The 22,862-nt window shown below is 44.1% G+C and overlaps 1 protein-coding gene across 3 annotated transcripts in view; it reads left to right on the top strand.

The window, feature by feature from the left end:
• The window catches only part of CACNA1I (calcium voltage-gated channel subunit alpha1 I), a 1,904,325-nt gene that overhangs the window by 1,566,002 nt on the left and 315,461 nt on the right, over positions 1-22,862 (top strand). For all 3 annotated transcript variants that reach the window (XM_089683626.1, XM_089683627.1, XM_089683628.1), the window contains exon 27: positions 3,020-3,090. In XM_089683626.1, coding sequence (XP_089539752.1) covers positions 3,020-3,090 — 71 coding nt within the window. The remainder of the gene's footprint in view (positions 1-3,019; positions 3,091-22,862) is intronic.

Raw genomic sequence — 22,862 nt, forward strand, 5'->3', positions numbered from 1 at the left:
CCCCCAATTGGGTTTCAAGTTCTTTTAAATCATAATCTTTGGCCAATGCAACAATGCCTCCTCCCTTATCCGCTGGACAGATCACGATATCTTCTCTTCTATTTTAATTGTTTATTTACTTATTTTGGGTATAAGTTTAGTGCCAGCAGCTTTGTTCTAAGGGTAGGATTCCATGTAAGCGCAGGAGGTTTTTTGTGAATTATTCTTGTGAATTATACTTCCTTGACATGTTTTGTCTCAGGGACTTACTCATAAGGATGACCAGAGACTTCAGACAGTACAGGGGATGACCAGAGACTGCAGACAGTACAGGGGATGACCAGAGACTGCAGACATAGTACAGGGGATGTCCAGAGAATGCAGACATAGTACAGGGGATGTCCAGAGAATGCAGACAGTACAGGAGATGACCAGAGACTGCAGACAGTATAGGGAATGACCAGAGACTGCAGACAGTACAGGGGATGACTAAGAGACTGCAGACCTTTGGGGAGGGGTACCTGAATTTGACAGTTGTCCTCCCTTTAGTGTGGGCACCCGAATAATAGCCGGGTGCCCAGTGCGCATGCGTGAGAAGCGCTGCACTTTGTGATTGGTCCAGAGTCTTCTGGGACCTGTCATGTGTCCCAGAAGACGCCATACCATTCACAAAGTGCAGCGCTTCTTGTGCATGTGCACTGGGCACCCCGGCTGTCACAGGACCGGCTGCTCCATAAGACGCACTGACATTTTTCCCCCTTTTTTTGGGGGAAAAAGTGGGTCTTATGGAGTGAAAAATATGGTAATCATACCACTAGGGAGGCTACTGGAACTAGCTGAATTTAGAAGCTGATGGACTACATTCACAACTGCACCAGATTCTGAGTGCTTTAATTTTAGGCTCCATGCACACTAGCATTTTTTTATGCTCCTAGAAGCTGTTATCAGTATTTTTTATGCTCCTAGAAGCTAAACAGTGTTATCCTATGTGTCCATGCACATTATTTTAGACTAGTAGCATTTTTCAATCTTTGGCGTTTAGGAGCAGAAAAAAAATAGTTTTTGTAGAATTTTGGGAGTGTTTATTCTGGCAGAAAAAAAAAATGCTAAACGTTTTTAAACGCTACTAAAACGTTCCTAACAGCTTTTTTCTAGTTTTTTTTATCTTACATGTACTTTAAAAAATGCTAACATGTAATATTGAGTTATTCCTAAGAATTACAGGCCTACAATAAAAAACTACATATTTCAATGCAAAAAAATGTATCAGGCCGCTAGGGAGGCTACTACATTAAAGGTGTTACTGACCAGATCAGTGGGTGAAAACAGGGAAAAAAGCCTAAAAAAAGTAAAACTATTGCAGCCACCACATTTAACGATTGGTAAGGTGCAATATATTACATTTTGGTTTTGGGTTTAATACCGCTTTAAAGTAAGCACATAAGGCCTTGTTTACATGTATGTATCTAGGATTAACCACTCGCCTACCGGGCACATATACCCTCTTTGTGCCCAGACCAGTTTTCAGCTTTCAGCACTGTCGCACTTTGAATGATAATTGCGCTGTCATGCAACATTGTACCCATATGAGATTTTTATATTTTTTTCACACAAATAGAGCTTTCTTATGGTGTTTTATTTTTTGCGCTATAAACAAAAAAGGAGCAAAAAATTTGAAAAAAAAAGTTTTTTGTTTTTATTATAAAATTTTTAAAAACAGGTAATTTTTCTCCTGCATTGATGAGGCTGCACAGATAGGCAGCACTGATGGGCACTGATGAGGTGACACGGATAGGCAGCACTAATGGGCACTGATGGCGCAGCACTGATGATGCTGCGCTGATAGGCGGCACTGATGGGTGGCACTGACTGACGGCACTACTGGACACTGACTGGCAGCACTGATGGGCAGCACTGCTGATCAGCACTGATGGGTGGCACTGCTAGGCACTGATGGGCACAGGTGGGCGGCACTGATGGGAACAGGTGGCTGGCACTGCTGGGAGGCACTGCTGAGCACTGATCCTGAGTGCCCTGATGGTCAGTGCTGATCTGTTCTCTGACAATTGCCAGTTATCAGCAGTATTTTCCTCATGCTGTGACAGTGTGTGGAAAGTGCAGTTGATAACCGGCAACTGTATTTACCGGATTATCTGCTATGTCATTGGACACAGCTGATCGCGTGGTAAAAGGCCGCTGTGATTGGCCTTTTACCACATCACGTGATCAGCTGTGTCAGTAGGACACAGCATTCACGAGATCTCTGGATGTGCATTGCTGGGGGCACGCAGGAGGGTGCATTCTGTGAGGACATCATATGACGCCCTCTTAGGACTGGACAACCGTGCTGTAGCCGTCATGTGCGAAGGGCTATGTTTGCCTACACAGGATGCACAAGTGCTTCAAGCATGCAGGCAGTCCCATTCATGTCTTTTGGGAGGCATAGGCTGCAAGGACACAACCACTGGTCCCATTCAGCAGCCGATGCGTGTCTCTGAATGCATACTGTCTGCATTTTGGGACATGAACCTGCCCCCACACAGCGATTAATTTGGGCAAAGTGGCTGTGTCTGTGCAGCCACTGCTTCATAACAAACATGAATGGGACTGACCACACCTTTGCGTTCTGTGCAGGCAAACATGACCCGTTCACCCATGTGAAAGAGACCTAAAAAAAGCAATAAAAAATCAAGCAGAGTATCTCACTGTGTCAAAATTCTTAAAATAAAAGTTTGGGTTGGAGTTGTACATCAAGGCAACAAAATAAAGTTCTTGTTTCACTGGTATAATATTACAGATTCATAATAAAAATTAGTTTATTCATCAAACTACCTAATAATGGTGCATTCAGAGTTTTCATATTTGTTATATTTGAAAAGCAAATTTTCTTTCAATTACTTTTTAGCATTTTCTTTCAAATACATTTTTGTTTGAATAAATGGTTTTGACTAAATGAAGCAGTAAAGTGATCAGTGATGAGTTTGACTACACTGTTAAATCACTGTTATTGTAACACTCTTTAATTGTCTTCAATTTACAGTGCTGAAGCTGCTGAAAATGGCAACAGGCATGAGGGCATTACTGGACACTGTCGTACAAGCTCTGCCGCAGGTAATGAAAAACCTGATTTCCCTGGCAAGGTTATGTTATCATCTGAATAAATCAAAGAGTGCGCTAAATATAAGTAAATACAAAAATTATTAGTTTAAAATAATGATGTCTGTGATAGAAAAAATTTTATATAAAAGTCCACCATAACAAAGTAATTAAACAGTTCTGAAATCTTGTATAAATCAAACACCGTGCAAAAATAATCCACCACCGAATGAAATGGGTACACTCACCAGAGCTCCATGCTGACCAGATTATAAATCAGCAAAGATAGCGTTTGCTCTGGGAACAATGATCAGCAGAAGTAATCCAAACTGGGAGCAATATACTGCAAGCAGCCAGTCAGCACAATATGGAATAGCCTTAACAGCAGGTAGTCATCACGTCTCCATACCATAGATCATGTTCGGGGAATCAAAAAAGGAAATCATGGTGCAGTATGTTTAAAACCAAAATGTTTTACTAAAACGTCAGAAATGCACTCACAAACAGGGTGTCTAGCCGACACCAGCAATGACAGCCTCAAGAAAACAGGGCCGAGCCTCGCTCACCGCGATATCACAGCCGACAGTCTACGAGGAAGACTGTCGGCTGTGATATCCTCTACGAGGAGCGTCCAGACGTCACATCCAAAAGAAGCCCCGCCCTACTAGTTTCGTCATCCGACGTCCTCACGGCGTTCGTCGGATGACGAAACTAGTAGGGCGGGGCTTCTTTTGGATGTGACGTCTGGACGCTCCTCGTAGACTGTCGGCTGTGATATCGCGGTGAGCGAGGCTCGGCCCTGTTTTCTTGAGGCTGTCATTGCTGGTGTCGGCTAGACACCCTGTTTGTGAGTGCATTTCTGACGTTTTAATAAAACATTTTGGTTTTAAACGTACTGCACCATGATTTCCTTTTTTGATTCCCCGAACATGATCTATGGCATGGAGACGTGATGACTACCTGCTGTTAAGGCTATTTCATATTGTGCTGACTGGCTGCTTGCAGTATATTGCTCCCAGTTTGGATTACTTCTGCTGCTCATCGCTCCCAGAGCAAACGCTATCTTTGCTGATTTATAATCTGGTCAGCATGGAGCTCTGGTGAGTGTACCCATTTCATTCGGTGGTGGATTTGTTTTGCATGGTGTTTGATTTATACAAGATTTCAGAACTGTTTAAATACTTTGTTATGGTGGATGGACTTTTATATAAAATTTTTTCTATCACGGACATCATTATTTTAAACTAATAATTTTTGTATTTACTTATATTTAGCGCACTCTTTGATTTATTCACATTTTTACCTTTTTTTGGTTAGGAGTGCAGCTTTTGTTCTATTTAGTTTGTGGCGCTTTTTTTTTTTCTCTATTTCTCATATTAAGGTTATGTTATTAAGATCCTTTGTAAGCATTGAAGCTGTAGATAGAACAGTGATAAATGCACACTGTACTTGTTCATAAAACTAGCCATACACAAATAAGAATTTTTGAATAGTTCCTGATGAAATATGCTTAGTGGGTGGCCCTGTTGACCCCTTTCCACCCGACATCCTTCAAGTTAAAAATTGAGGGAGCCAGAATGCTGCCCTAATAAGGTATTCAGACAGATAAGACTAAGTAATAACCAGACAAAAACATTTTGAGCTGAAAAATACACCATACTCCCAATGCTCAATAGTCAGTTGACTAAGTTCTCCAACAAATTAAGGGTAAAGGAGAAGGGTCAAGGAGAAGTATGGGCTTTAAAAAAAAGAAAAAAACAAACATCACCACTGGCCCTGGCACTGGCTCTCAGCTACCTGATAAAAGGTACTGCCAGCTATCAATCAGGCAGCTGGGTGGATCATAACAATATTGTCAGGATCCTTACAGAGTCTGGTGAAGTTCTGCCCCATCAGCTGATAGCAAGCAATAGCCTGCTATATATGGGTAAAAACAGAGAGAGAGAAGATGCCACCTTCTAGGTGTAGTTTATTGGAAAACTATAAAAACAAATGTATAAATCTGCACACACTGAGTGGCATATAAAACTGGCATCTCAAATGACAGGTCTAGTTAAGTCCACCTTAGGTGAATAATATGTTATAAACTGCACTTAGAAAGTAAGACCTCTGTCTCTCTCTGTTTCTAACAAGAAAAACAGATTAACACCGCGCTAGCCAAACAAAACCTCAAAAAAAATCTAAAATAAAAAGATAAACAAACAGGTGTTGCCTCCCACAGCTGATGTGTTCCCACACCACAAAAAAAGTAAAAATAATTTAAAGTGCAGCACACGAATATGAACAACTTAAATAAAATGTGCAAAAATAACAAAAATAATTACATGATAAATGAAACAAACATCATAAACTGAAATCTATATATTAATCTCAAAATGTCTTTCATCAAATGTGTATCATGTTGCTGACTCCTTGTTATTCAGAAAACTCTTTCATATGTGATCCACAATACTGTATGTAGCAGTCTGTGCTCCACCGCAGTGCCCACCACCTGTTACTTCAGCCTCTGACCACACAGTTTGGCCCACATTCAGGTAAGGTCATAAGCGCATTCCTAGCCACACTAGGTTGAAAATCTGCAGCAATGGTTCAAACAGCCTCAAGTAGCTCATCCATCCATGGTCAGATTCAAGATATAGCACATATGAGGCTGTTTGAAGGATTGTTGCAGATTTTCAACCTAGCGTGGCTAGGAATGAGCTTATGACCTTACCTGAAGAATAAATAAACTCTCATGGTGTAGTAAATAAACACCCAATCCTTTAATAAGCCCAAAAGATTAAAACTACTTATAAAACAAGTGCACTGAAAGATCCAGTGCACAAGATGAATCACTTTTTTTAAATGTTAAAGACATTGCCCCCTTAAGGATAAACTTCTATGAATACTGCACGTGAAGACGGCTGCTCCTGGACTTCCTGTTGTGATGACATCATTAATCTCCTGACATGTTTAGCCCGTGAGCTCATAACTTCCTCATTTTTCCTATGAGGAAGTCACAAGGTCACGTGACAAATTGTTTATTGTGTATTTTTGCACATTTTATTTAAGTTGTTCATATTGTTGCCCTGCATTTTGAATAATTTTTCCCTCTCTTTTTCTGTTTTCACCCATATATACATACTTCACAAGATTGGTGGATGTACTTAATGTAGAGGTGTAGCAGCCAAACTAAGTGTGGGTTTAACATCCATCACTACAAAATTTAAAGACTTACCAAAACCACCATCGCTGGGGCAATACAATATCAATATTCATTTTATACTCCATCTCTTTACCATATACCATATAGCCTGCTATAGGCTGACACTGGGTCACAAGAGGATAAAAGGTATTGTCCTTATGTGACCCACAAGAGAAGTATGGCCTGAAAACCTTTGGCCATACTTCTTTTAAGTAATTAGTAACAGCTAAAGTGTTAGCCCCCAATTACATTTGTGCAGTGCAGTAACACATGCATGTTATCATACATTATGCAAATAATCCATCCCTATAATAAATTCCTTTAATAATTTTGACATTGCTGTCTTCTGTGGTGGGGTAGTACACAGCCTATAGTAAACAACTGCTTCTTTACTCATCAACAACATCTTTAGTGAATAACTTTAGCTTTTATTGATACCGGGGGGGGGGGGGGAGATGAAATATGGGGGTTGATTTACTAATGGGGGTTGAATTAAATATGGGGGTTGCTTTACCTTAAGTAACCACTCAGACAACAAACTGGAGTTAATGTCCCAAACGGCCTTTTGTTACAACCATCAATAAATAACATTTAAATAACATAAGACACAGTATAATATAAGTATTCAAAGTCCCAATAGGCATCAAGAAAAGAGAATACCTGTGTCCTGCTTAAATAGGCCTCCAGCTGCAACACCACCAACTCGGAGACAACCACCGCAGATACCCCCATCAGAACAACTGGAAGCCATACCTCAGACGGGTCCCTACAAAGTACCTTTCTTGTGCCCACAGTAACCTATGAGGACCTTGCACCCCGCAGGCTGCCCCTCAACACCAACTTGCACAACCACCACCAAAACAAACCATGAAACAACGGGTGGGCGGGAAGTTTGTCTTGTCAAATCCATCTTCTAACTGATGTCCCCCTGCCATACTCTGTCAAACCACCACTTGTGGCTCCACCCGGTCCCTCCTTAAAACCATTTAGACTCCCCCCTTAACTAATAGGACTATCCTCTCCCAACCTCCTTTAACTCCTGTCATGCCGGCCCTTCGTTCATGTCTTCTTTTTTTTCTACTCTGGGCCTCCCTTGACCAGGGGACTAAAGATGACTTATTCCCAGTCTCCCCTGACCATTACCTACCCCCTTTACCTTAAGTAACCACTCAGACAACAAACTGGAGTTAATGGCCCAAACAGCCTTTTATTACAACCATCAATAAACTTTACAAAAGCAAAGAGTGCAGCGCTATATAAAATTAATTGCAGAAAATTAAAAATATAGAATATAAAAATAAGTCCACTGTAATTTCAAAATACGAATTCCTCAGTCAACAGTGAAAATTCTAGTGTTGTAGATGCAATCCGGTCTCCCGTTGTAGTAATATGAATAGATTGCCTACTCACCAGAAACCCAGTATAAAAACGCATATCTGGATCACATGCATCCTAGGATCTTGGATAGAGACAGCCTGGAAACGGAATCCTCTGATGATCCCTCATTAGTGTAAGGAAAGGATACCGATCTGGTCTCAAAGCGCTTACTTCCTCAAATCTGCAGCACTGCCTAAAAAACTGGGGCTGAGGTATGGAAGCTCAGTGCCAGATATGGAAAATAAAGGTGCTCATAGTGTAGTATTTTTAAAATTATAAATTTATTGCGTATAGAATATGAGCAATATTACATACATAAACGGCTGCATAAGGTAAAAAACTGCTGCAAACAGTAGTAAAAGCACCCAAAATCACTTACCAGTGTACATCTAATGTGGGCCGCCGGACCTCCTGATCCTGCGGCGTGGCGTCAAAGCGTGCAGAGGCTCCTCCTAGACGCGTTTCGTGTAAACACACATCTGCAGTAGGGGTGATGCCATGCACGCCGGATGCCATAATAGCCCTATATATAGGGATGGTGATGTGTATAATCGCGCCGGCACCATTTTGCCATAGACCGGCATACTGCGCATGCGCGGGCGCCATTTTGCCGACGATTTCCAGATTTCTAAAATGGCCGCCGTATGTCCCACCGCGCATGTGCGGGCGTCTCGGCCGCCATTTTCTTGGTTGGAATATCCCCTGTATCCGCATTGAGATGCGCATGCGCGGCCGTACGGCCGCCATTTTACTGGGGGCAACATCTAAGAGATGAGGACACAACTTAGTGTCCTAAAAAAAGATGACCAAAAAGAAACAAAGTATTCAAACACGGCCGTACGGTCGCCGTTTTCACTGGGGGCAACAACTAGAATATAGGGACTCCTTGCAGTGTCCTGGCAGATATCAAATATAATAAAAACCTTGTGTACATCATATATCTTGTATACAGTGGATAGAATATACAGACACCACCTGGTGTCCTATCTGGGAATAACCTTAGGTCAAAAAACTGGCAAGTCCCCAAAATGGATATGGTTGAGGAGGTACATCCTACTAATACCAACTCTAAACATAAGACTCCCAGTAAAAGGAAAGTTAGTCACTATGAGTCGAGACCACCTGTTAAACAACACAGCAAACACCCCTCTTCCATACCAATCCAGAATAGATTTGAACCTCTTTATGGTATGGAGGATAACAACATTGGGTCCAGAGATATGAGATGGCACCCAGCCCGTCCCAAAGGAGGTCATCCCTCTAACGGGGGTTATTATCCACAATCACCAGATCGTAGGGAATATTATTATTCTAATAGTTCCCAATATCAGGATGGTCGTAGGTATTCTCAGGGGTCACCCAGGTATTCGGACACATACCCTAAGGGACAACCACGCCACCCGCCTCAAAAGAAGTCATTTAATTCCAATCATAATAACCATAATTATGGTCATGACCACCATCGGAACAACGCTAGTAACCAGAATCAATACTCACACAATCAGCAAAACTCACAGCCACGCCCCCATTTTTTAGGAGGAGGACAAACGCGAAAGAGAAGCGTAAGGGCAGAGGACGGAGGGGAGGAAAAAGGGTTAATAGACCCAAAGAAAAGGAGAACTTAATAGGACAGGGTATATACAATCTAAGCGGGACTTCAATGACAGGAGAGGAACTTGTTGTTTTAGACAAAGGTCTGAAATTTGCACCTAAAACCAAACTCAACAAATTTCAAACGTATGTAGATATACACAAATTTGCAAGGAAACTTTCTATTAAGAGACATTTCATGAGCAAAACGACGGGCTCAAACAACTTAACTACTAATTCCCATTACTCTAACGTTCGGAATGCGTCTTTATTTAACCCCCCACCACATAAACAACCGCACATCAATATTTTTAAAGAACTAGTAATAAGGGATATGGAGTTGGTTAGGGTTAAGAAGCCCCATAACACTAAGGATGCGGATAGAGGTCTTAAATCTTTACTCAGTAATAAGAACTTAGTGATTAGACCTGCTGATAAGGGTGGGGGGGTAGTAGTATTAAAAAAGGAGGATTATATGTCAGAGGCATTAAATATCCTTGGTGACAAAGATACTTTTACCTTACTCCCCAAGGATCCTCTCAACATATATAAACGTACTCTAAAGGACCTTATTAAAAACGCATATGAACAGCATGTAATAAATACTTGGGAGAAGGAATATCTATGCCCTAAGGCACCTAGGTTACCGGTATTCTACTATCTCCCCAAGATCCACAAGGATCCTGTACATCCCCCCCGGCAGGCCTATAATAAGTGGCATCGGGTCCCTTTGCTCTAGAGCTGGGGAATATATAGATCATTTTTTGCAGCCGTTAGTTCAGGACACTCCTTCATATATCAGAGACACTAAGCAAGTATGGAATGATATCAGTACGCTTAGCTGGGACCCTACACTTACTACATTTCTGGTAACAGCGGATGTGGCATCGCTGTATAGTAACATCGATCATAGTGATGGTATGGCAGCAGCCGAGTATTACCTTAATCTTACTAATGACATCTCTAATACACATAAAACGTTTATCCTGAACCTTCTGAATTTTACCATGAGTAACAACTACTTCTGGTTTGATAACAAGTTTTATCTACAAACCAGAGGTGTTGCAATGGGAGCGAAATTCGCTCCCAGCCTGGCCAATCTGTTTATGGCCAGGTGGGAGGAGGACATTGTCTATTCCAGGGAATGGCCAGAATTGGTATTCTATAAAAGGTATATAGACGATGTCCTCCTAGTATGGCAGGGGGAAGAAACAGCCCTAATTAATTTTTTGGGTACACTTAACAATAACAGTCTGAACATTAAACTCACATATGAATACAGTACTGAATATGTGAATTTTTTGGACATTACTATCATTAACAGGGGTGGTAAATGTATTACTGAAGCGTATTTCAAACCGTCTGATAGGAATGGGTACATCCCTACGGACAGCTGCCATCATCCTAAATGGCTAGCTGGTATTCCCAAAAGCCAATTTATGAGGCTAAGATGTAATTGTACGGAAAATGGGACTTATCATGAGAAAGCACAAATTCTCAAACAGAGATTTTTAGATAAAGGTTACATGGCTGACTCCTTAGATCGAGATATTAACATAGTAGCCAATTAAACAGACATGATATACTCTCTGGACCACCTAAACGGAAAAAGGAAATGTTTTGCCCGTTCATTACTCCTTATTCAATACAACACAAAACTATACATCACATTGTGAAAAAACATTGGGAAATACTATCAGAAGTTTTACCTCAAAAACCAGAAGTTATCTTTAGAAAAGCCTTAACATTACGTAACACGATTGCTCCAAATATTATGGATCCCCCCGTACACCCAGTCTTTTTCGGGAACTTTAAAGGTTTTTTCCCCTGTAAGAAGTGCCAATTATGCAAACATAGCAAAATGTCGAAGAAAAAAATTGAGTCCTTCTCTTCTACTGTAACCGGGAAAGATTATGAGATAACTTCTTTTATTTCCTGCAATACACGACACGTGGTGTATCTTCTAGAATGCCCGTGCCAAAAACAGTATATAGGACGAACAACGAGGAGACTCCGTGACAGGTTTAGAGATCACGTTTATAATATTAAAAGGGGCTTCCGGGAACATTCCCTATCAAAGCATTACAGGGATTACCACCATAGGGATCCATCTTCCCTTAAGTTTACACTAATTGACATGGCACAACATCACTGGCGGGGTTCTAACAGTACCAGACAAGTTTCATGTCTGGAAACGAAGTGGATTTTCGAAATGAAATCCCGGACCCCGCTAGGCTTGAATGTGGAAGTGGACCTTAATTGCTTCATTGACAATAGCTGATCATACACTCTTGAAATACTCTGACCTTCTGCTTGACGTGTACACATTTTCTATTATTGGAAGTTTTAAAATGTTTAATTCATATTTCTTCTATTTCATTCTTATGATTGTCGTATTGCATGTATACTTATAACCTAGTATTTTGGATATGCACTACTCTTTTAAATGTGCTAGATTTTTGGAACACATTATTGAGTCAGAATTTGCATTAATACCAGCCAAGAATTCCAGTAAAGTGGCGGCCGTATTTCCTACCTATGCACAGTGTTATATCCATATTGGATATTACTGTTATATCCATCTAATGGGCCATTCTAACTTAATGTTTGACCTAAGGTTATTCCCAGATAGGACACCAGGTGGTGTTTGTATATTCTATCCACTGTATACAAGATATATGATGTACAAAAGGTTTTTATTATATTTGATATCTGCCAGGACACTGCAAGGAGTCCCTATATTCTAGTTGTTGCCCCCAGTGAAAACGGCGACCGTACGGCCGTGTTTGAATACTTTGTTTCTTTTTGGTCATCTTCTTTTAGGACACTAAGTTGTGTCCTCATCTCTTAGATGTTGCCCCCAGTAAAATGGCGGCCGTACGGCCGCGCATGCGCATCTCAATGCGGATACAGGGGATATTCCAACCAAGAAAATGGCGGCCGAGACGCCCGCGCATGCGCGGTGGGACATAAGGCGGCCATTTTAGAAATCTGGAAATCGCCGGCAAAATGGCGCACGCGCATGCGCAGTATGCCGGTCTACGGCAAAATGGCGCCGGCGCGATTATACACATCACCATCCCTATATATAGGGCTATTATGGCGTCCGGTGTGCATGGCATCACCCCTATTGCAGATGTGTGTTTACACGAAACGCGTCTAGGAGGAGCCTCTGCACGCTTTGACGCCACGCCGCAGGATCAGGAGGTCCGGCGGCCCACATTAGATGTACACTGGTAAGTGATTTTGGGTGCTTTTACTACTGTTTGCAGCAGTTTTTTACCTTATGCAGCCGTTTATGTATGTAATATTGCTCATATTCTATACGCAATAAATTTATAATTTTAAAAATACTACACTATGAGCACCTTTATTTTCCATATCTGGCACTGAGCTTCCATACCTCAGCCCCAGTTTTTTAGGCAGTGCTGCAGATTTGAGGAAGTAAGCGCTTTGAGACCAGATCGGTATCCTTTCCTTACACTAATGAGGGATCATCAGAGGATTCCGTTTCCAGGCTGTCTCTATCCAAGATCCTAGGATGCATGTGATCCAGATATGCGTTTTTATACTGGGTTTCTGGTGAGTAGGCAATCTATTCATATTACTACAACGGGAGACCGGATTGCATCTACAACACTAGAATTTTCACTGTTGACTGAGGAATTTGTATTTTGAAATTACAGTGGACTTATTTTTATATTCTATATTTTTAATTTTCTGCAATTAATTTTATATAGCACTGCACTGTTTGCTTTTGTGATATTATTAGAAAGGTTTTTGTGGTTCCTTTTAGTGCATTGGTCGCTTTTGGGATTGCGCTCACTTATTTATATTTTTTGATCAATAAACATTTAACCTCCCTAGCGGTATGATTATGTAAATATTTCTGTGCTCAAAGCGGTACATTTTTTTGCATGGAAATATGTTGTTTTTTTTATTGGAGGCCTGTAATTTTTACAAATAACTCACTGAAATCTGTCCGAACAAGAGTCTAGTAAACATCCCAAGTATGATCAAATCTGAAACACGAAATCATAAATTATAATATATTGAATAATCATAAAAAACTATAAAAATATAATAATAATACATTTAATTAAATAATATAATCAAACCAAAAACACTGAAATTTGAAATAGAGCGCCAAGTTCGCACATAACTGAACTTAGTCGCAAAATCGTTTTCAGTGTCTGATGACGAATTTCCCCAAGAATCGTTATCACTCAATTCTGCAAGTGGTTCTGATTTACTATTGCTGTATTCTAACTGGTCTAAAACCGCTTTTGACCGAAAGGGACGCTTTTTGGATGCCATGGACTTTTCTCAGTTTCAAGGCAGTGTAAGCCATGTACCGGGGTGGGCTCCCCAGGATACAGTGAAGTCACAAACGAGGAAAGCAACCCCAACACCAGCTTTTGCCACAATAGAATTTTACTTAGATGTGGCAAATAAACACAACCACAAATGCTGGAAACATACAATAAATTTACATACACCCAGCCCAAAGGCTGACACCCTTGTGCTGCACAGCACGGCGCCTTCTGATGGATGAAGGTAGAAAGTGAAGTAATTTACCTACTGGTGGGCACAAATAAGCTGCCACACCTTACCTGTTATTACCCTAAAAGAGCAGGAATCAGTGTATGGGTGTACGGTATGGGCTAGCCTGCGGTGCAGCACAAAAGCTTACAATCTTATACAAATCTACAGTATTCCCTCTCCCATAACTGGTCCTGTAGCACGTGCCTGAGTATTCCTTCTGAGCAAAACGCCAGTCTGGCTTGAGTTTGTAGGATTTTATCAGCTCTCCAATGTGAAATGTCACTTTAAGTTGTGGAGTCCTTCCAATGATCAGTAACAACACTTGTGGCCTGACACAAACAGAGACCCTAACTAACTAACTATAGGCCTGGACTCAGTCTCTAGGCGCCAACACTGAAATGAGGTGCGTGCACGATCTTACCGACCCTGGTCTGCTTTGCATACGCTGGTGACTCTGAACAGAACAAATGTCTCTCCAACAAGCTTGCGGTCTCGCCGTATATGTTGCTTAGTTCCTCTGCTCTCATCAGCATCCTGACAGCAATTTCATCAGCTTCCTGGCAGCAATCTCATCAGCTTCACTTAGCTGCAGCTCTGGTTACGGAGGAATGTTCTCACACCTGGATGTCATCAGATTCTCAGCTCACAGTGCCCCTTATTCATCATGCTCCAAAAACATGGCTGCTCTCTCTCTGTGTAAAAAACTCCACCTCTTCATGAATATAAAAATATCTATGCAGTCTGAGGCTGTGTTAGAAAAACAGTGACATCTTGTGGCTAAACTGCAGAATGTCAGTCAAAACATTTAATTTGCTCCACACAAGCAGTATTCAAACAATGAGAGCTGTTTCACCATCTCACAGCAGAATGAACAGTAAAAATGCAGGCAGGGCACAGTACAAAGTGGTAGGGACAAAATGTATGTGAAATGCTTTGATACAGTAATGTTTTACTATGTGGTTTTAGTGTATTTAGTAATGGTCACTTTTTAAAATTTTTACATTTCCTGCCGGTTCCGGCCCCCGTACGTCCCGACGCTCGCAGGGACCGAAACCCGGAAGACGGATGCTGGAATTGGCCTGAGGAGATGGCCGGGGACGCTGCAGGGGGGACATCACGGGAGCGCAGGACAAGGGAAGTAAAACAGGGAATCCCAGAGCAACGCTGCAGGGTAATCCCGAGTGTAGCTCGGGGTTACTGCTTTTGGCACAGATAACTAACCCCGAGCTACACTTGGGAATACTGCCAGGTTAAATAAAGTAAAACACAGTTTTCAAGGTCCCAATAGGCATCAAGAAAAAAGAACACCTGCGTCTTGCTTAAATAGGCCTCCAGCCACAACACCACTGACTCGGAGACAACCACCGCAGATACCCCCAACAACTGGAAGCCGTACCTCAGATGAGTCCCTACAAAGTACCTTTCTTGTTCCCACAGTAACCTAGCACCCCACCACCTAGGACCTTGCACTCCGCCACCAGCGCACAAACATGACACCTCATGTTTGTGTGGACCGCCACACCCGCAGGGCCCTTTGAATGCCATCCTCCAGACCCAAACTCTACAAATCAACACCAACGGTATTCAAATGGACACCATCACCACGCAGATAACGCCAGGTGTCCACCTCCAACTCCCGATGCCGCACCACCAAACCACCACTCTGCTCAACAAACTGAGAGACCTCCTTATTGATCTTAATATGAGCCTTGTTCAGGCAGAAGGACCCCCCCCCTGGGGTCCCGCCAAGGAAGAGGATTCCTCCCAGGCTGCTCCAGAGGTCCAGCAGATGGACGTCTCGGTGCATGTCCCTCGAAGCACTCTGAGGGGGGCTCCTAAGGCGGCGCCAGACCTGGGGAGTTACTTCAGGGCTCAAGCACTTTGGAGGCCTTGACCTTCAAGCAGGGGGGACAAAAGCAGACTCCCCTGTAGCAATCATGCACACCGAGATGGACACAGTCATCCATCTCAATAGGCTGAGTTGAGGTGTGTCAGAGTAGAAGTTGAAGAATCTCCCTTTTTTAACATCGGAACTAAGGTTGGGAAATAAGGCATCCTTTTGGTTCATGAAACCTGATCTGCTTAAACCAGGACTTTTGGCAAGTACTTTAACCCTCTAAACTCCTTTCTGTTATCTCTTTGCTGTGATATTGCTTTCTGTATATTTTTATATATATTGGCTACATCTTTTTCTGTAAATATTTTTATTGCACCCTTTTGACCTTTTAGTAATAAATCTTATTTTCTGAAAGTTTTGAACTGTTTTTAAAGCTCTTTAACGCAACTAAAAAAACCCTGCCTCTGAAGAGCGCTACTGTGTGTGTGTTTTAAACTTCGGTATATCGCTGCCTGCGGTGACAGTGGTATACCGATGATTATTCAGACATCATAGTGTTATTGCTAATATTGCAGAGTTTCCTCTTTCTCTGTAGAAAAAGGAGGTGGTGGCAGTGTGAAGGGTTAATTGCGTAATTAACCTGACCCAGTAATAATCGCACTCAGGCTGCAGGTACATCAATGGTATAGCTGGAAAATCGTTGTGCAGGGTACAGCTGGGCATGGCATTGTTATGCACGTGACAGCACGATTTTAGATTGGCTAGTCCTTCGGTCATGGGTTTAGTGAGATGGGCTGGGGTCTGACGCCGCGATCGTCACATATTGGCTGGCAGTGTACGTGGGATAGTTCTGCATTAGAGCTTAAGTGCATTGTTAGGAATTAGCTCTGCACTGAAGGATTGTAGCCTTTGCGGAAACAGTCCTTAGAAACAAGCGGTGCATATTTTTTATATATATATATATATATATATAGAAAGACATATAGGGGTTTATTTACTAAAGCTGGAGAGTCCAAAATCAGACTCCCTTCTGCATAGAAACCAATCAGCTTCTAACCTCAGCTTGTTCAATGAAGCTTTGGTAATGAAACCTGGAAGCTGATTGGTTTCTATGCAGAAGTGAGTCTGATTTTGCACTCTCCAGCTTTAGTAAATAAACCCCATAGCGACAGTTCCTTCCTTTTTCTACTTGCTATTCTATCTTTGCTTGCAATTATGCCTGGTGATGCAGAATACAGGAAAATTAGCGAAAGTGATTTGAGTACGGAATGTACCTCACGAGGAATCGACGTCCGTCTCAAATCTCGTGAAGATTTGATTCGTGACCTACTGGAGCATGATAGCCAAGCAGACCAGAACTCGTGGGAACTTGACCATGAAGGGGTTCCCGCTACCTCCGATCCCAGTGGCTCAGAGACGGCCTCGCAGGATGGGCATACAGAGACTGACACTGGAGGATCACTGAATGTCATCTTCACACCACCGCCCGAGCAGGCCAGCACCAGAGTGCATGTACCCAGCAGAGTGCATGAAGCCCTGAAACGCATCATGGAAACAGATCCTGGGGCATACTTGCTGTTCCTTGAACGCCAGGCTGAGAGATCGGCTGACAGAGGCTGCAGAACGCCAAGCAGCGGCGGACAGAGCGGAACGCCAAGCAACGGCTGACAGAGCGGAACGCCAAGCAACGGCTGACAGAGAGGAAAGCCAAGCAGCGGCTGACCGAGAAGCTGCGGAATGCCAGACTGAAAGAGTGGCTGAGAGAGTGGAGGTGCAGAAGGAAGCTGATCGTCGGCACGAGCTGGAGATGGCGAGGCTCCAGCCGCAGCGACAGGTTCAGAACCTCGGGCCCTTAGAGCATAGGGACGCCTCTCTGACCATGGGCACAGCAGCCAAGTTTCCAGTTATGGAAAAAGATAGTGACATTGACATGTATTTACTGTCATTTGAAAAAACTTGCCGTCAGTACCATCTGCCCCAAGCACAATGGGCTCGGTACCTGACACCAGGGCTAGGAGGCAAGGCCCTGGATGCGTTTGGCGAATTGCCAGAGGGGCAGGACGATGATTATGAAGCTTTAAAAGATTCCATCGTCTGGAAGTACCAGATGACCCCGGAAGTGTACCGCAAGCGGTTTAGGTCCATGCAGAAGGGACCTGGGGACTCTTACACCGATGTGGCGAGTCGCTTACGCACCACATTCCGGCAGTGGACTAAAGAACTGAAAGCTGACTCCTACGAGTCTTTGGAGGATCTCATGATACGAGATCAGCTCCTGCATATCTGCCCGGCAGACGTCAGACAGTTTGTCTTAGAAAGAGAACCAGCATCTGGTAAAGCGGCAGCCAATCTGGCAGATACCTATGTCCACACGCGGGTGTCTGATCATCGCAAGGCTCCTCCAAATGTCTGGAAAGGAGGGAAATCACCCATAGCAACCCCTCCTACGTCGGTGAGTCAAGCTCCCCCTCAACCAACACCTGCAGCACTTGCGGCCAAGCCATTCCTGACTGACAACCATAGATGTTTCACCTGTGGGAAATCCGAACATCTCAGGACGCAGTGTCCTGAGCAGAAGCAGATGGCATCACCTGGCCGGCCAGCCAGCCAGCCGGCAACTCTTCTTCAGTGATGTTTGTCCACAGGAAGAAGCGGGTAACCCCCGCCAACTTGCAGCTAGTCACTGCTGGCAACCGGTCTGTAACTGGTTTCCGTGACACTGGGACAGACGTCACCTTGATCCAGCCAGAGGTGATTGAGCAAAGGAACCTCATCCCAGGAAAGTTTCTTACCCTCACGGGAGTTGGGGGGATCCATTCACTCATACCCTGTGCAAAGGTATTCATAGATTGGGGTGCGGGAAGGGGGATGATGGAGGTGGGGGGTCTCCGATGAAATTCCCACACCTGTTTTGTTGGGTGCCGATTTGGGTACTCTTGTGTCGTATTATGCCCCTGCCGAGAATACCCGAAAGGCCCCCCTGGAACTCTCTGGACATGCCAATGTACTGTGTGCAGAGGTTGGGGTAATGCCTGGGCAACCTGTGGATGGACAGATGAAGGGGGCTGGGAATAGAGTGGGGCTACAGGATTCTCCATTAGCTGGAGAAGGAGAAGGAATACCCTTGCATGGGGAGGTAATGAACTCATGTGTCATTGATATTATAAATGTAACTGTTGATAATGATGATGATAATGATGACGATGATGCTGACATTGATAATGTTGATGACAATGTTGATACTGTCAATGATAGTGATGATAATGATGATGATGGTCATGATGATAATAATGATGCATTTTCATTGTTGGGGGTCACACACAGTGCTGTGAAGTGGGTAGAGGTACAATCTCTGGGAGCTGAGCAAAGGGATGGTCTGGATAGGCCTTTTCCTTGCCCAGGCACAGAGGATTCTACCTTGATAATCGCCCAGCCGTTGTCCTTGCATGGTACTGGACAGCTGGTTGGTACTTGTAGTCCCACGGCCAAGGCAGCACTGAGGGGTGACCAACATGTTGCATTCAGCAGCAAGCTAGCTGTGAGCTTCCCTGCTGAGATAGGTACACAACAGCCGGATGGTACTTGTAGTTCCATGGCCAAGGCAGCACTGAAAAGTGATCAACACGTGGACTTCAGCAGCCAGCTAGCTGTGAGCTTACCTGCTGAGAAAGGTAAACAATGGCTTGATAGGGATGGTGAAATGAATGGTCTACCAGCAGGGGGCTTGGGGACTGAAAGAGTGTCACCTGATCTGGCCTGTCAACTTGTGTGTGGAGAGAATCGGAAGCTAGGGAGGAAACTCCCTCCAACTATTTCTGGCTTAGATTCCCTCCCCCACCACCAGGCAGGCAAACACATGTCAAAGGTAGTGACAGCATACCTGGATTGGAAGTACGAGGGGCCTCATTAGAGTTGATAGCCGGCTCTCAGAGAGGGGGCTGCAGCCTTCAGCTCCAATCACCTCTCCTTTCCATTCAGGTACAGAAGCTGCTGGCAAGGCCTATGATACATGGTGTCTGGGTTCAGGGAAACTTGGGGAGAGCTCACCGTGCTGTTCATGAGTTGGACGGTAGGGTGTATCCTTCCCTCATGCCTTCGTCCCACCTCATCTCACAGGAGATGCAGACTGAATGGGCCAAAGAGACAGAGTGAATAGCGCAGTCAGGGATCCAGGGGTCCCGCAGAGTCTGGGCATCACCGGTAGTCTTGGTCCCCAAACAGGATCAGATGACCAGGCTTTGTGAGGACCTTGGTCGTGGCCCACCCCATGCCCAGGAGCCATGAGGTAATGCAGCATCCAGCAGGTGCCCACTGTCTAACCATCATGGACCTGAGCAGAGGGTGTGGGCCACCATCTCTAACCCAGGAGGATCAGGACGAGTCAGCCTTTACCACTCCATGTGGCTTGCCTGAATTCACGGGAAAGCTAGTTGAGGTTGAGAACGCAACAACCACCTCTCCAGGGGTCAGGAGTGACCTACAGAGTGGAGTGGAACTGTGTGCAGTTGCCCACTTTAGGGGCCTTGCAGTGTCCAGCCCTGTCTGGGAAGAGCCACTTGGACCCCTGTCAATAGTCAGGAACAAACTGCCGTGCCTGGTCTGACAGTCAAACATGGTAACTGTCAGAGGGGCATGTCAGTTTTTCAGCACTGGGAACCACCAGTAGGAAGAGACCCCCAGAGGTCTGGGAATGGGGAGACGGAGGCAGTTACAGCCTGGCCTACTCCCCAGGCCAGAAAGCAGGTTAAGTCAGTCCTGGGTACAGCTGGCTACGGTAAGATGCTTGGGTGCAACTATCATGGCTCAGCTGAACCTGTGACTGACCTAGCAGACAGGAAACTGATGGAAATGGTGTCCTGGATGCTGAGGACTGTTCATCTTGGACGAAGGTACCTGTGGACACATCTGGAAGGCGAGTTCCAGAATTCGCCTGTCCAGTTCCGGTAGACACAGGCGCCACTACCTTCGGGTCAGATGTAGTCCTGGGCCGGAGGAAGGAGATTGGAGAGGGAAATCTCATTCTCTACCTCTACAAGAAGCTACATCTCAACAAGTTAGCATATGACACCCCTGAAGGAAGTGTTGTGTGAACAGATGGGAACCACGGCAGTTGCCACGATATCCGGGTAGTCACAGCCGACTGGTGCTCACCCCTGACAACTCACTTGGTTGGCACACCAGTGTTGCTGGGGAGGACAGCACCCTTCTCAGAAGGAACCTGGTTCTCCCGCAGTGCAGAGGTACCAGATCACCCCAAGGTGAACCTCTGGGGACAGTGGCTCTGTGCCCTGGTCAGGCAAACCAGCGGGAGGGAGATTGCAGTCCCCTCCCATACAAGCACCTGAGGGGGGAGATGTAGCAATCATGCACACTGAGATGGACACAGTCATCCATCTTGTTAAGAATCTTCCATGCTGTATCATCTTTACGCCCAAAGCAGCTTTCCTCATCCCCCCTCCCTCTCTGTTGAGTGACATATTGTCTGTTTAATGCAGATCACAGGCAGCAAACTCCATGGGAGGGTGTCATGGCTATAAATCCCACAACCGAGCTGGGGCCAGCTGTCTGTTAGCCGTGCAATCTGGGATGTCGTAAAACCATAAACCAAGTCCTTCACTGAGTTCAAAGACATTCCAGATAAGTCATAAACCAGACACCACATTCAACATCCATTTTCCCCTATGATTACATATCTTGGATTATGAAAGACTTACACAAACATGGAGCCCATATTCGGACGGCTCACTTTGAGACCAGTCACCTGGTATATTACACCCCCTATCTGACATATACAGGAGAGCAGAAAATTATATCTTCTTAACCATTCAAACAAATATGTCATATTTCATATCTAACCATTCGGCAGATTCATCTGCATGTTAATCTACTAGTGGCAAGGCTGCTAAATGCACCAAGAATAAGTTATGAACCATAATATGAGCTAGGAGAGTTTTTGGTCATAGCTTGGGTCTCCACCTAAAACTCCCTCCCCAAATGAGGCAATTGGTTTACTGCTCCTTGGAGACACCCTGTGGAGTTGCTAGAAAAAGCTAAGCTAGGCTGAGTTGAGGTGTGTGAGAGTAGAAGTTGAAGAATCTCCCTTTTTTAACATCGGAACTAAGGTTGGGAGATAACGCATTCTTTTGGCTCATGAAACCTGATCTGCTTAAACCATATTTTGATATATATTGGCTACATCTTTTTCTGTAAATATTTTTATTGCACCCTTTTGACCTTTTAGTAATAAATCTTATTTTCTGAAAGTTTTGAACTGTTTTTAAAGCTCTTTAACGCAACTAAAAAAACCCTGCCTCTGAAGAGCGCTACTGTGTGTGTGTTTTAAACTTCGGTATATCGCTGCCTGCGGTGACAGTGGTATACCGACGATTATTCAAACATCATAGTGTTATTGCTAATATTGCAGAGATTCCTCTTTCTCTGTAGAAAAAGGAGGTGGTGGCAGTGTGAAGGGTTAATTGCGTAATTAACCTGACCCAATAACAATCGCGCTCAGGCTGCAGGTACATCGATTATGGTCCGTTAGCTGGAAAATCGTTGTGCAGGGTGCAGCTGGGCGTGGCATTGTTACGCACGTGACAGCGCAGTTTTAGATTGGCTAGTCCTTCAGTCACGGGTTTAGTGAGAAGGGCTGGGGTCTGACGCCGTGATCGTCACATCCCCCTTCCCGACTCACACCAGCAGACCTGAGACCCGGGAATGCAGTCAGTCCGTGCCTCTATTAGCTCTAAGCTGGACTCTCTAAATCCCCCATGCTGAGGCCCAGGAGCAAAAATCAGAAGGGAGAAACTGGCATGAAGTTTGCCTGGTCAAATCCTTCTTCTGACTGAGCCCCCCTGCCACACCCTGTCAGACCATCCCTTGTGGCTCCACCTGCTCCCTCCTTAAAACCACTTAGACTCCCCCTTAACTTATAGGACTCTCCTCTCCCAACCCCTTTTAACTCCTGTCATGCCGGCCCTATGTTCATGTCTTCTTCTTTTCTTCTACTCCAGGCCTCCCTTTTTCCCCAGAGCTAAGTTCTGGGGCAAAATTAGTGCAACTGCCTCTGCAATGTGCACAGTTTATTTGCCTTTAGTAATGCAATCCCTTACACTAGACAAAAACAATTACAAAGAGATTGAATATAATTGGGCGTAATGATGAAGGCATAAGTACTCTGTGTATGTTTCACATACAAACACCAGCTTTGACTTTTAGTGCAGATTTTAAAAAGTAGCCTGCTAGATGAGTTTT

The sequence above is a fragment of the Staurois parvus genome, unplaced genomic scaffold (genome assembly GCF_062004578.1).
Source record: "Staurois parvus isolate SC_StPar_1 unplaced genomic scaffold, SC_StPar_1.0 ptg000316l, whole genome shotgun sequence".
NCBI classification, from domain to species: Eukaryota; Metazoa; Chordata; class Amphibia; order Anura; family Ranidae; genus Staurois; species Staurois parvus.